The following is a 13,310-nucleotide window of genomic DNA, read 5'->3' as shown; positions in this document are numbered from 1 at the left end:
CCTGTCCCCATACTGTGATGCTAAGTGAAGGGTCTGGGGTTCTCCTCTCTCCCTGGCACAGCCTGCGTAATGAACCCTTCATCCTCAGCCCCACCCCAGAGCAGTGATTTCAATGAAGAAAAACAAAACTTATATAAAAACAATAAGCAGTCCTGTGGCACCTTAAAGACTAACAAATATATTATATGATGAGTTTTTATGGGTGAAACCCACTTCATCAGATGTGTTGGAGTGGAAATTACAGAATCCAGAGGATATCCCTCTAAATTTATTTGTGTTAAGGAATCCGCGGAGATCTTCTAGTACATATATAAAATGCTTATGGCCATTAAAGTGTAATAATGTGATGGAACAAAACTGTATCTATAGAATCATAGAATTGGAAGGAACCTCAAGAGGGCATCAAGTCTAGTCTGCTGCATTCATGGCAAGGCCAAACACCACAGAGACTGGGGTCAGCGACCTTTCAGAAGTGGCATGCCAAGATTTAACTTACTCACTTCTATTTATGGATTTGCATGTCATTGATACTTTTTAAAGCATCCTACTTACTTTTAGAAGCTTCATTAATGCATAAATTAAGATGCACATCTTACTGCTTAGTGTGATCCTTAGCCTTGCTTTCCCTTGCTGAGTTCTCCAATCTTGGGCTCGTAGTTTGATATTTTAAGCAGCATAGAAGCCTCTGTCTTCAGCACCACTCCTCTGGTGATGATGGTAGAAGAATGGCTGCCTGATCCCACACTGGAGGAGCAGCCACCGCCACAGCAGCTCCCTGACACTCCCATGACACACTGCAGCCTCCCCCAAAAGCAACTACTGAGCACCTAGCCCAGCTCCAGTGCTTCGCCAGAGCTGAAGCTGGGCCTACGGCCGTGTGGTGACTTCCCAGCTATCCTGGGTGGTGGCCCCGGCCGCCCTAGGAGCCATTATCACAGCCACTCAGTCCAGATGCTGGAGGAACCACTGAGGAGCTGCTGCCCCAGCGCCACCATCTCCCATCGCTGCTGGGCATGGCATAGCCTAACCTGCGTCTGGGGAATGCGGGCGGGGAGGTGCTGGCTGCTCGCACACCATTAGAGTCCCACTTAGCCCAATCTGCAGCCTCTCTGCCTTAGCCCCGGAGCAGATGCATGGTAGAGGAAGAAGGGCTGAGCTCCCACTATCGACCATGCGAGTACCACTCAAAATTGCATGCTGTATGTTGCTGACCCTGATCTAGACCATTCCCGAAAGGCATTTGCCCAGCTTACTCTTAAAAGTCTCCAATGATGGAGATTCCACAGTCTCCATAGAACATTTATTCCAGTGCTAAATAACCCTGACAAGAAGTTTTCCCTCGTGTCCAGCAGGGTTCCTTGTAATGTGCATGCCTGTGCAAGAACTCCCGCACACCACCTTAGGAGAACTGCACAGAGGTTGCTCAATTGCCTTGGGGCTCAGCTGTCTGGTGGGCGACTGCCCTGCCCCAGGAGCAGCTGGGCAGCCAACACGGGACCTTGGCCCTAGCTTCAGCTCTTTCCCAGGGCTGGAGCTGCAGCCAGGGTGGGCCATGTGGCAGCTGCAAGAGCTGGAGCCTGGACCGTGGTACTAAAAATAGCACTGTGGCCCGAGCTCCAGTCCTGGCACCCGGGGAAACCACCCGCCATGTGGCCATGCACCATATGCTGGGACTGGAGCTGGGGCCATGGTGATATTTTAGTACTGTGGTCAGGGCCCCAGAAGTCGCCACACGTCCCCGGCTCCAGCAGCTCCTGGGAAGGGATGGCGTGGCTGGTTGCTCGTGGCTGCCCCATGTGTTAGGACTGGAGCTGGGACCCGGCCCTAGAAGCTGGCAGTGCTTTTGGGGCCTCCCACAGAGTGCTTCTGGGGTTGGGACCATGGTATTAAAAATAGCACTGCAGCTCTGGCTTCAGCCCCCCACATGAGGCATCTGCCCACCAAGTTGAAGGCAGAATGTGAGGGAAGGGGCTGGTAGAGAACCAGAGGGAAGATAGGGGTAAGGTAAGGAAGGGGCTTGTGCTGAAGGGAAAGGAGGGGGCCATGGCAGGAGAAGAAAGGGGAAGGCACCAGGGAACAGGGTGGAGGAGAGAGAAATGCCAGGGGGCCAAGAGGAGACAATGAGGGGAAAAGGCGGTGGAAGGAGACAGGGTGATGCTGGGAGAGTCAAGGGGAAGAGCAATGGGGGGCAAGAGGGAAGAAGAGGAGAGGGGATGAGTGGGTGCCGGGAAAAGAGAGGTTGGAAGGAAGGGTGGGCATGAGGAAGGTGAGAGATGGAGCAAGTCATATGCGAGGGCTCAGAGGGGTGTGAAAAGAACTGGGGCAGAGGGTAGTGAGTGGGGTGGTCACCAGGGAGGAAGAAGGCAAGGGGGGCAGGTGTTGAGAGGGGAGGGACAGTGAGGGAATGGGGAGTCCCTAGGAGGGTGCAGGGGGTAAGGGAAGGTGCAGGTACCAAGGGGATTGTGGGGTTGAAGCAGAAGGGCAGACAAAGAGAGTGGAGTGGAGAGGAGGACCTGGCGCCAGAGGAGAGAGGCAAGGCAGGTGGGTAGAGGGAGATGTTAGGAGAGAGGATGGGGAGGGATAGCTGCATATTATCAGAGTGGGGCTAGAGGAGGGCTTGGCACAGGGGGAAGAGAAGTGCAGGTGTAAGGGTCAGCGAGGAGGTGGGAGGGCAAGTCCCAGGAGGGCTGAGGGGAGTGATAAGAGCAGGAGCCAGGATAGCAGAGAATGGTGAGGAGCAGCAGCACACACCAGGGTTGTAGATGGGGTGAGGTAGAGGTGGGTGCTAGGCAGCAGAAGGAGGATGAAATGGTGGGAGGGCTCCAGGGTGCAGAGGGTGTTGGGGAGGGAGCAGGTTTCAGGAGGGCAAGGAGTCAGAGGGCAGAGTGGATGTAGGGTGGGGACATGTACCAGGGAGGCCAAGTGGGGGACGGAGTCAGAGACCCAGGAGAGCAGAAAGGGGATGAGAATGGGCAGGAGGGAAGGGGAGGGGAAGGATAGAGGCAGGTACCAGGTATGAAGGAAGAGTAAGGAAGGGACAGGAGCCAGAGAATCTCTGTTGCTTTGGGGCTGTGTGGTGCTGGTTTGTTACTAAGAGCAGACCAGTGTTGGCCCCACACACGCTGGATGGGCAGCTCTGCCCCAGAGGCATAGCTGTGACTCTTGCTCCCAGCTGGCCAACAGACACCACCTGTCAGTCAGGTGAACCCCACAGCCAGCACCTTCCCTCCCCTGGGCCAGTCCCTCCCCTAGGGCACAGACAATATGTTTGGGCTGGACTCACTAGGAGGGGAATAAAGTAAAGAATATTACTTGTCACCTTTCTTATACATTATTTTTAATAATAGACATTCGAGCTTTGAAGAATGCTTATGAGTGGATCAAATCAGACAATTAAGGGAAATCTATATTTGAGTCATTGGAGAGTTTTAGCTCTGATTGATGTCTTGTGTGCAGAAAAAGCATTCCATGTAACTACTTTTTGTAAGTTTGTTGGCTATTGATCTGTAATAAAAAGAGCTGTCTAAAAGTGTACTGGATTGACTTAACCTCTGATACAAATAAAATATAGCCCTGAGACACAATGTGAATGGGTAGAAATATTCAATACATTGTTGTCTAGGTGTACAATGCAGTGTATCCCACACACGCTCAAAAAGGCCAATTAATATAGTTTCCTGAAAAGATAGCCAGATTTAATTGAGGAGGAAGCTCAGGTGGGTTAGGGATTGGGGGAGGGCTATAAACAGAAGATGTTGGCTACTGAAAAATTTTCAGTATTAATTTTCTTATTTGACTTTGTATTAAATAAACATTTAAAGTCATGCACCTTGTTAATTATCCCTTGTTTGAGTATTTTTTTCTTCCATAACATTTAAAAAATATTTGGAAGATTTTTTTTATAACTTTTATAACAGTAGCACACATCCAAACAAGCGCACAAGGCAAAACTCGCTCGGCTCATGTATGGAAATCTTAGAGAGAACTGAGGTGTCCAGCCTAAACTTCACTTGCTGCGATTTAAGCCTATTGCTTTTTGTCCTATCAGAGGTTAAGGAGAAACATTTTTCTTTCTACTCCTTGTAATAACCTTTTAGGTACTTGAAATACTGTAGTGTTAGTGTAGGGAAATGCTTTAAGATTTCATTTAGCTGTGTAGTAACACTAACTAAGCGTGCGTCTACACAGCAGAGCTTAACTCAAAATAAGCTACGCTAATTGAGCTATGTCAATTGAGAATCTTATTTCAAAATAGCTTATTTCGAAATAGGGAGCATCTACACAGCACTTATTTCGAAATAGAGCACTCTTCCTCTGACTTCCCTTATTCCTCATACAATGAGGGTTGCAGGAGTCAGAGTAAGAAGTCCTCCAGCTTGACAGTATTTTGACACTATGGCTACGTCTAGACGGGCATGATTTTCCGCAAATGCTTTTAACGGAAAAGTTTTCCGTTAAAAGCATTTGCAGAAAAGAGCGTCTAGATTAGCACAAGCAAAATGCAGGACAATGTAGCACTTTAAAGACTAACAAGATGGTTTATTAGATGATGAGCTTTCGTGGGCCAGACCCACTTCCTCAGATCAAATAGTGGAAGAAAGTAGTCACAACCATATATACCAAAGGATACAATTAAAAAAATGAACACATATGAAAAGGACAAATCACATTGCAGAACAGGAGCAGGATGCGGGGGGGGGGGGGGGGGAGGAAGGAAGGTAAGTGTCTGTGAATTGATGATATTAGAGGTGGGGAGAGTGGGATGTTTGTGAGTTAATGGTATTAGAGGTGATGATTGGGGAAACTATCTTGGTAATGGGTGAGATAGTTCAAATGTTTGTTCAGTCCTTTTTGGAAAGTGTCGAATTTTAACATGAATGACAGTTCAGAGGATTCCCTTTCAAGTGCAAATGTAAAAGGTCTTTGTAGCAGAATGCAGGTGGTTAAGTCATTGAGAGAGTGTCCTTTCTGGTTAAAATGGCAAGAAACTGTTTTTTCTTTGTGATCTTGTCTGATATCTGTTTTGTGGGCATTAATCCTTTGGCGAAGTGTCTGAGATGTTTGTGATGTTTGTCCAATGTACAAAGCACTTTTTGTGGAAAAGCGTCTATGCCAATCTAGACATGCTTTTGCGCAAAAAAGCCCCGATCGGCATTTTCGCGATCGGGGCTTTTTTGCGCAAAACAAATCTGAGCAAATTTTGCACGAAAGGACTTTTGCCCGAACGGGAGCAGCATAGCATTTCTGCAAGAAGCACTGATTTCAGACAGTAGGAAGTCAGTGTTCTTGCAGAAATTCAAGCGGCCAGTGTAGACAGCTGGCAAGTTTTTCCAGAAAAATGGCTGATTTTCTGGAAAAACTGGCCAGTCTAGACGCAGCCTATTAAGAAATAACTATCTGCTGTGTAGACGTGCACTAAGTTATTTCAGAATAGCGCTAGTTATTTTGAAATAGTGTTGCAGTGTAGACCTACTCTAAATGTTTTTCTAGTGGCCACCACTATATCTGATTTCTCAGACAGGGATCTTGGGTTTGTTAAATCCTGTGATATGTGCGAACTCCTTTTGTAAAGAAAGTAAGATGTTGACAGGAGTTTAAATCAGGAGAGAGCTATAAGGGATAGATGTGGCTGACCTTAGAAAATTGATTTGCAGCTTAGTGGTAATTGGGATTATTGCATGCAGATGGAGAACACTCAGTTCCCAGTTTCTTTGTCCTTAGCCAGCTATAGTGACGTTGTCCAGCCCTGAAGCCTCTTGGGCTAAAATTATATTAATGTAAATTAGTGTGAGAAGTGATGGTTATAGCTTCTACAAGAATGTAGAGCCTACCTCTCTTCAGGCGGGAGGACTTCCAAAGAATTAGAGCTGCTGACAGAAGTGTGGTATTTAAAAGTAGTTTTAAAGCTGTTTAATTAAGAACTCGAAAATAGGTATGATGACTCTTTAATTAAGAACTCGAAAATAGGCGTGATGACAAATCAAGCCTTGCAGACTCAGCTAGCATCTTGCAGCAGGCTTTTGTTCTTGCTAGTTAATTTCTTGGAGAGGCAGACTCAGACAGGAAAATTGGATCTGAATTTTGAACACACAGGAGTTCAAGGTGTTGAGATTCTGGTTTTTGGTCTAAATCCCTTCTGTACAGTAGGAATGAACTTTTTTAAAAAAAATTGAAATACTTGCTAGGTTATGTTTTCAGCTGCACAATTTTATCAAGTGCTATATTATATTTCCAGCTTGTAATTATTGTGTTGCACTTGAGATTAATTTGAAGCTGTCACAAGGCTTAATTTCTTAAAGAAATGAGAGATGATACTGAATAACCCCTGAAGGGGTTTAGCTGTCAGCTATGCAAAGATATTCAATGCAAAAAATCACTGGAGGATTGATGGCGTACCAAAATGTGAAACATAGTTGTCCTCTTTTTTGGCATCTTTTTGAAGTAATGGCACAAGTTAAATAAACTTTAGAGCTTATGATATTTTCTGGTGACGAGGACCAACTTATGGCCTTGCTTAGAAACATTTCACTGTGAAGAGTTCTTGGAAGGAAATTGAAGAACCTGATGGATTGCAGTTACATTTATTTTGTTTCTTTATTGTTTAATGTAACCAATCTGATAGCTTTCTTTGATAGGATAACAAGTCTTGTGGATAAGGGAGAAGTGGTGGACATGGTATACCTAGACTTTAGTAAGGCGTTTGATATGGTCTCGCATGATATTCTTATCAATAAACTAGGCAAATACAGTTTAGATGGGGCTACTATAAGGTGGGTGCATAACTGGCGGGACAACCATTCTCAGAGAGTAGTTATTAACGGTTCACAATCCTGCTGGAAAGGTATAACAAGTGGGGTTCAGCAGGGGTCTGTTTTGGGACAGGTTTTGTTCAATATCTTCATCAATGATTTAAATATCAGCATTGAGAGTATGCTCATTAAGTTTGCAGATGATACCAAGCTGGGAAGGGTTGCAACTGCTTTGGAGGATAGGGTCATAATTCAAAATGATCTGGACAAATTGGAGAAATGGTTTGAGGTAAACAGGATGAAGTTTAATAAGGACAAATCTAAAGTACTCCACTCAGGAAGGAACAGTCAGTTTCACACATACAGAATGGAAAGTGAATGTCTAGGAGTACGGCAGGAAGGGATCTACGGGTTATAGTGGACCACAAGCTAAATATGATTCAACAGTGTGATGCTGTTGCCAAAAAAGCAAACATAATTCTAGGAAACAAAAAAAAGGACTATGTAGCACTTTAAAGACTAACAAGATGGTTTATTAGGTGATGAGCTTTCGTGGGCTAGACCCACTTCCTCAGATGAAATAGTGGAAGAAAGTTGGCATGACCTTATATACCAAAGGCTACTATAAAAAAAATGAACACATATGAAAAGGACAAATCATACTTCAGAACAGAAGGGAGATGAAGGAGGGAGGTAAATGTCTGTGAGCTAATGATATTAGAGGTGATAATTGGGGAAGCTATCTTTGTAGTGGGTAAGATAATTAGCATCCTTGTTAAGACCTAGGTGTAAAATGTCAAATTTAAGCATGAATGACAGTTCAGAGGATTCCCTTTCAAGTCTGGTGTTAAAATGTCTTTGAAGCAGGATGCAGGTAGTTAAGTCCTTGAGACAATGTCCTTTCTGGTTGAAATGGCAAGTAACTTTTTTTTCCTTTGTGATCCTGTCTAATATCTGTTTTGTGTGCATTGATTCTTTGGTGAAGTGTCTGAGACGTTTGTCCAATGTACATAGCAGACAGACACTGTTGGCACATGATAGCATAAATTATATTTCTGGATGAGCAAGGAATATGTGTTCTTGATCTTATAACTCAATTGGTTAGGTCCAATAATGGTATCAGCAGAGTGAATATGTGGACAAAACTGGCAACGGGGTTTGTTGAAGGGAAAGTTCCAGGGTTGGTATTAGTGTGGTATGCCCTGTGGTTGTTGGTAAGAATCATCTTGAGGTTAGGTGGTTGTCTATAGGAGACTATGGGTCTGTCTCCCAGAGCCTCTTGGAGTTTAGTATCCTGTTCCAGTATAGGTTGTAGTTTATTGATAATGTGTTGGACGGGTTTAAGTTGGGGGCTGTAGGTGATGACAAGTGGTGGTCTATTGTTGGTTTTCTGGGTCTGTCTTGAAGTAGATGGTTTCTGTGTATTTGTCTGGCTCTTTCAATTTGTTTTTTTATTTCTCCGGGTGGGTAGTTGAGGTTTATAAATGCTTGGTAGAGATCCTGAAGTTTCTGGTCTCTGTCAGAGGGATTAGAGCAGATGCGGTTGTATCGAAGGGTTTGGCTGTAGACGATGGATCGTATGACGTGTTCTGTATGGGAGCTGGAGGCATGTAGGTAAGTGTATGAGTTGGTGGGTTTTCTGTAGAGAGAGGTATCTTATTTACCATTGGTGATTTGTACTGTAGTATCCAGGAAATGGATCTCTCGTGTAGAATGGTCCAGGCTGAGATTGATGGTGGGGTGTAGGTTGCTAAAATCTCTGTGGAATGTCTCCAGTGTTTCTTGGCCGTGGGTCCAGATCATAAAGATGTCATCAATGTAGCGTAAGTAGAGAAGGGGTAAGAGGGGACGGGATCTGAGGAAACTTTGTTCTAGGATGCATTAACAGGTGTGTTGTGAGCACGACACGTGAAGTCATTCTTCCACTCTACTCTGCGCTGATTAGGCCTCAGCTGGAGTATTGTGTCCAGTTCTGGGCACCACATTTTAAGAAAGATGTGGAGAAATTGGAGAAGGTCCAGAGAAGAGCAACAAGAATGATTAAAGGTCTAGAGAAAATGACCTATGAAGTAAGACTAAAAGAATTGTGCTTGTTTAGTTAGTTTGGAAAAGAGAAGATTGAGAGGGGACATGATAGCGGTTTTTAGGTATCTAAAAGGGTGTCATAAGGAGGAGGGAGAAAAATTGTTCTTCCTTGCTTCTGAGGCTAGAACAAAAAGCAATGGGCTTAAACTGTAGCAAGGGAGGTTTAAGTTGGACATTAGGAAAAAATTCCTAACTGTCAGGGTGGTTAAACACTGGAGTAAATTACCCAGGGAGGTTGTGCAATCTCCATCTCTGGAGATATTTAAGAGTAGGTTAGATAAATGTCTATCAGGGATGGTCTAGACAGTACTTGGCCCTGCCATGAGGGCAGGGGGCTGGACTCGATGACCTCTTGAGGTTCCTCCCAGTCCTAGTATTCTATGATTCTATGATATTGTTGGTTTTAAACCTGCTATCTATTAATTTCATTTGGTAGCCCTAGTTTCTTATTGGAAAAAGGAAATAACTTTTCCTTATTCACTTTCTCCAAACCTGATGATTTTATAAATCTCTATCATAACTCCCCCTTAGTCTTCTCTTTTCTAAGCTGAAAAGTCCCAGTCCTTTTAATATCTCTTCATATGGCACCTGTTGCAAACCCCTAATCATTTTTGTTGCTCTTCTCTGAATCTTTTCCAATGCCCATATATCGTTTTTTAAGATGAGGCGACCTCATGGAGGAGTTTTGCCTCCTGCGGACGGGAGGTAGTAGGGGTTGGCAGTGGCGGCGGCACCCTGGCTGTGGAACTCAGGGTCGGGCCCTAGTTTCCACGGCAGCTAAGGAGCTCCAGTCAGGAGAGTCATGGCTGGGCAGCAGCAGCAGTGCCAGGCTGGAGCCCTAGCTAGGGGAAGGAGTTCAGCACAGACCATGTTGGGAGGAACCTCCCCATGTCCTGCAAATCCCCTTATTTGGGATTGGTCAGGTCCTGAGGGTGTTGGAGGAGGGAGCTCCAGCCTGTGGTTTGATGTATAGTATTTTGATGAAACTAGTGAAGGAAGTTGATAGAGGCTGGAGTTCAACTTTTTATGTCTCTAGTTATTGTTCTGAAGATAGTTACTTTACATGTTTGCCTCCTGAATTACAGATCCAAAGTATGATTTCTCTGCTTTTCAGGTATCCTCCTCATCCACTAATCAGTGTACTTGAAAACAGACCTGATTGCTGGCCGGTTCTTCTGCAGCAAATAACAGTATTTTTCCAGCAATGTCCAGAGAGGTAAATTAAATATCATTCAGTTGTTTATACGTGTGGAATGTGTATCAGTTCCACAAAGAAGTGCTTCCTGAAGTGATAGGATAAAATATATGATTGTGTAGTTTTAGAAAAGAACAATAAAATCTCTTGGGGTATGTTGAGACACAAACAGAAAACCTGTGGTTCTAGCCGGAGCCCTGACGTCTGCACAGCCAAGAAATAGCCTAAGTTAGCTGACCTGATCTAACCACAGGTTTTTCTTTGCTATATAGACATTCCCTTAGACTTCTTTGAATAACATATACTGTCAGCTAAACCTGGTTGAAAAATGAATATTTTTTTACCCAAGAATTATATTTTTAAAGTTTGTTTCCAGGGGTTGGAAAATTTTCAAATATCTAAAATTGCTTAATTTTTAACTTGGTTATTGTAATATTTATAATGCTTCTGAAATAGTACTTGAATTTTTTTATAATTTCAGTGTTTTGCATGATGTCTTCAATTTGCAAAAGTTACTAACTTTTCACATGAAATGTAATTTCTGAAAAAGGTCGTTGTTGACTAAAAACTCATATAATTAAAAACTTCATTCAATTCTGTGGTATACTAAATAATAATAGAAACCAAATATTAAGGATAAATTTGGAAGAATGTAACGAATGGTTTATCCCAGACAGGAGATCTACCGTAGCGAGGAGATTAATGGAAAAACTAATAGTTCACTAAACCCACCAAAAGTTATATTCCTATGTTAATTGGTTAGTTGATTTTTGAATGGATACTAGATTTGCTCAGGAAGGTTTTGATTGCTTAGTTTAGAAAGGAGATGAGCAGGGACATCCATTAAATAAAATAGTGAATGACGTAGATACAAAGAGCACAGGAGAACATTAAATTCATTAAGATTTAAATGAGATAATAGGAATTACTCATTTTTTCCTCAACACAATGAATCTTAGAACTTCCTGCCTAACACCATCCTTGAGTCCAAGAGCTCCGAAAGATTTAGAAAGAGTAGCTCTTCCTATGAATAATGAGAAAATCCTTTCCCTTAGATCAGTGTTGCCCAATTTTATTTGGCCACGGAACCCTTTTAAACTTGAAAGAATTTTGTGGAACCCCTAATAACAGTCTTATATATGGAGCTGACCACAAATAAGTAAGGATAATAATAAACAAATGCTAAACAAGGTCATGAGATCGACATTTAGTTTAATTGCACATATTTACGCGGATAAATAACAGGCGATCGCACCACTGACTGACTGTGCACGCAGTGCAAACACAAATAAAAATAGTTTTCAATACAATTCATAAATGCTTAAATATTAATAATTATTTTTTAAATCCTAAAATGTTACTGTAATAGAATTTTCTCATGGAACCCTTATTTTCACTTCCCGGAATCCCAGGGTACCATGGAACACCATTTGGAAAACACTGCCTTTGATACTTAGGTAGAATTTGGAATTATAAACCCTCAAGACAACTGCCAATACCCATGCATAAAAACATATGAGTAGGTCGGTTTTCCTTTGAGGCATCTGGTATTATTGTTGCTGTTAGAGACAGGATATTGGAATAATATCCAGTAATTTTCACTGTGGGTCTGGACCCCATTTTAATGGGGTTGGCTTGGCAGGGCTGGTGTTAGATTTGCTAGGGCCCAAAGCCAAAGCCTTAGGGCTTCAACTCTGTGCAGCAGACCTCAGGGTATAGATCCCCTTATCTGGGGCTTAAGGCTTTGGGTTTTGGCTTCAGCTTTCCTTCCCAGGATATCATGGCTCAGGGTTTGGCTTTGGTCCCCTTTCCTGGGGTCATGAAGTAAGATAGAAATACATATCCACTGAACAGCAGGACTTTCTTGGGAACCACAGTAGTGAAAGGAGCAGAATGCGGAGCTGCTGCTCCTGGGTTAGGAGCTGTGGTTCCAGGGATTGAAAGCCCCACATTCTGCTCCTTTCACTGCTGTAGTTCCATGGAGATCCCTGTAGTTCAGCAGATACCGATTTCTAACCACAATTGTAGCTGTAGATAGAAGTTTGTATCCATGGAGGACTCTGGTTATCAGTGCTTTTGGAAGTTCCTTTGGATGTTCAGATGATGAAAAGTCTCAGTTGATTCAGATGCTCAGCAAAATCCAATTAAGCAAAATTGAGACCAGGGAACCAGAACTTCTTTTCTATAAGGGTATGTCTACACTTGTACCCTAGTTCGAACTAGGGATGCAAATGTAGGCATTCGAAATAGTAAAGGAAGCCGGGATTTAAATATCCCATGCTTCATTAGCATAATCTCAGCTGCGTGCTGTTTCGGAACCCAACTGATTCGAAAGTGAAAGTGCGCTCCGGGCCACGCTGGTGTGAGTCAAACCCCGTGGTTCGAACTAACGTTACACCTCAAAAAATGAGTAACGTTAGTTCGAACCAAGGTGTTTGATTTGCACTAACGCGGCCCAGAGCGCACTTTCACTTTCGAATCAACTGGTTCTGAAACAGCGCGTGGCTGAGACTATGCTAATGAAGCGCGGGATATTTAAATCCTGGCTTCATTTACTATTTTGAATGCCTACATTTGCATTCCTAGTTCGAACTAGGGTGAAGGTGTAGACATACCCTAGGATACATTTAGTTTCATGAATTTTAAACTTGTATTTGTACCGTTAGCCTATATGGAAAGTAATGAAGTCTTTTTACTGTCAAAGAATTCTAATTATATCTAGGCCTCATCTATGGAAAACATTTCAAGGATCATAAAGAACATTCAGGTAAACAGGTAAAGCAATACATACATGTGTTCTCTTCTCAGCGTTAGAACCATGGTTCTGCCACTGTCTCACTTACGGTTTGGCTACACTATGGGGAGTTTTTTTGGAAGAGGTATGCAAATAGTGCTCTCATTTGCATACCTTCTTTTGTTTTGTTTTTCCCCCCCAGAAGAGGCATTTTTGCCATTTGGTCCCGTCTACACCAGGCCAAATGTCAGATAACTTCCCTCTTTCGAAAGCCCCCTTCTTACTCGTAAAATGAGGTTTACAGGGGTTTTCGAAAGAGGGTTTTTTTTCTGACATTGGTGGAAAAGACTCTTCCGGAGAAAAAAATAGCGAGCGCTATTTGCATACCTCTTCTGAAAAGCCCCCCACAATGTAGCCATACCCTTAGTGTTTTTTTGTTGTTGTTAGAATTGGTATGGGAGCCAGTACTAGTTTGAGGATTGTTCACGTTAAATGCACAGCCGCCATTGTCCAGTGGTTTGAAACTCAGATCTGTTAGCTCAAGTAT

At 43.2% G+C, this 13,310-nt stretch overlaps 1 protein-coding gene across 1 annotated transcript in view; it reads left to right on the top strand.

The window, feature by feature from the left end:
- The window catches only part of FOCAD (focadhesin), a 227,524-nt gene that overhangs the window by 30,383 nt on the left and 183,831 nt on the right, over positions 1-13,310 (top strand). Inside the window, exon 7 of the mRNA XM_075931485.1 lies at positions 9,949-10,050. Within this exon, the coding sequence (XP_075787600.1) occupies positions 9,949-10,050 (102 nt within the window). The remainder of the gene's footprint in view (positions 1-9,948; positions 10,051-13,310) is intronic.

The sequence above is a fragment of the Pelodiscus sinensis genome, chromosome 6 (assembly GCF_049634645.1).
Source record: "Pelodiscus sinensis isolate JC-2024 chromosome 6, ASM4963464v1, whole genome shotgun sequence".
Taxonomy (NCBI): domain Eukaryota; kingdom Metazoa; phylum Chordata; order Testudines; family Trionychidae; genus Pelodiscus; species Pelodiscus sinensis.
The sequence above is the reverse complement of the archived record's forward strand: the minus strand, read 5'-3'. Positions and strand labels throughout refer to the sequence as shown.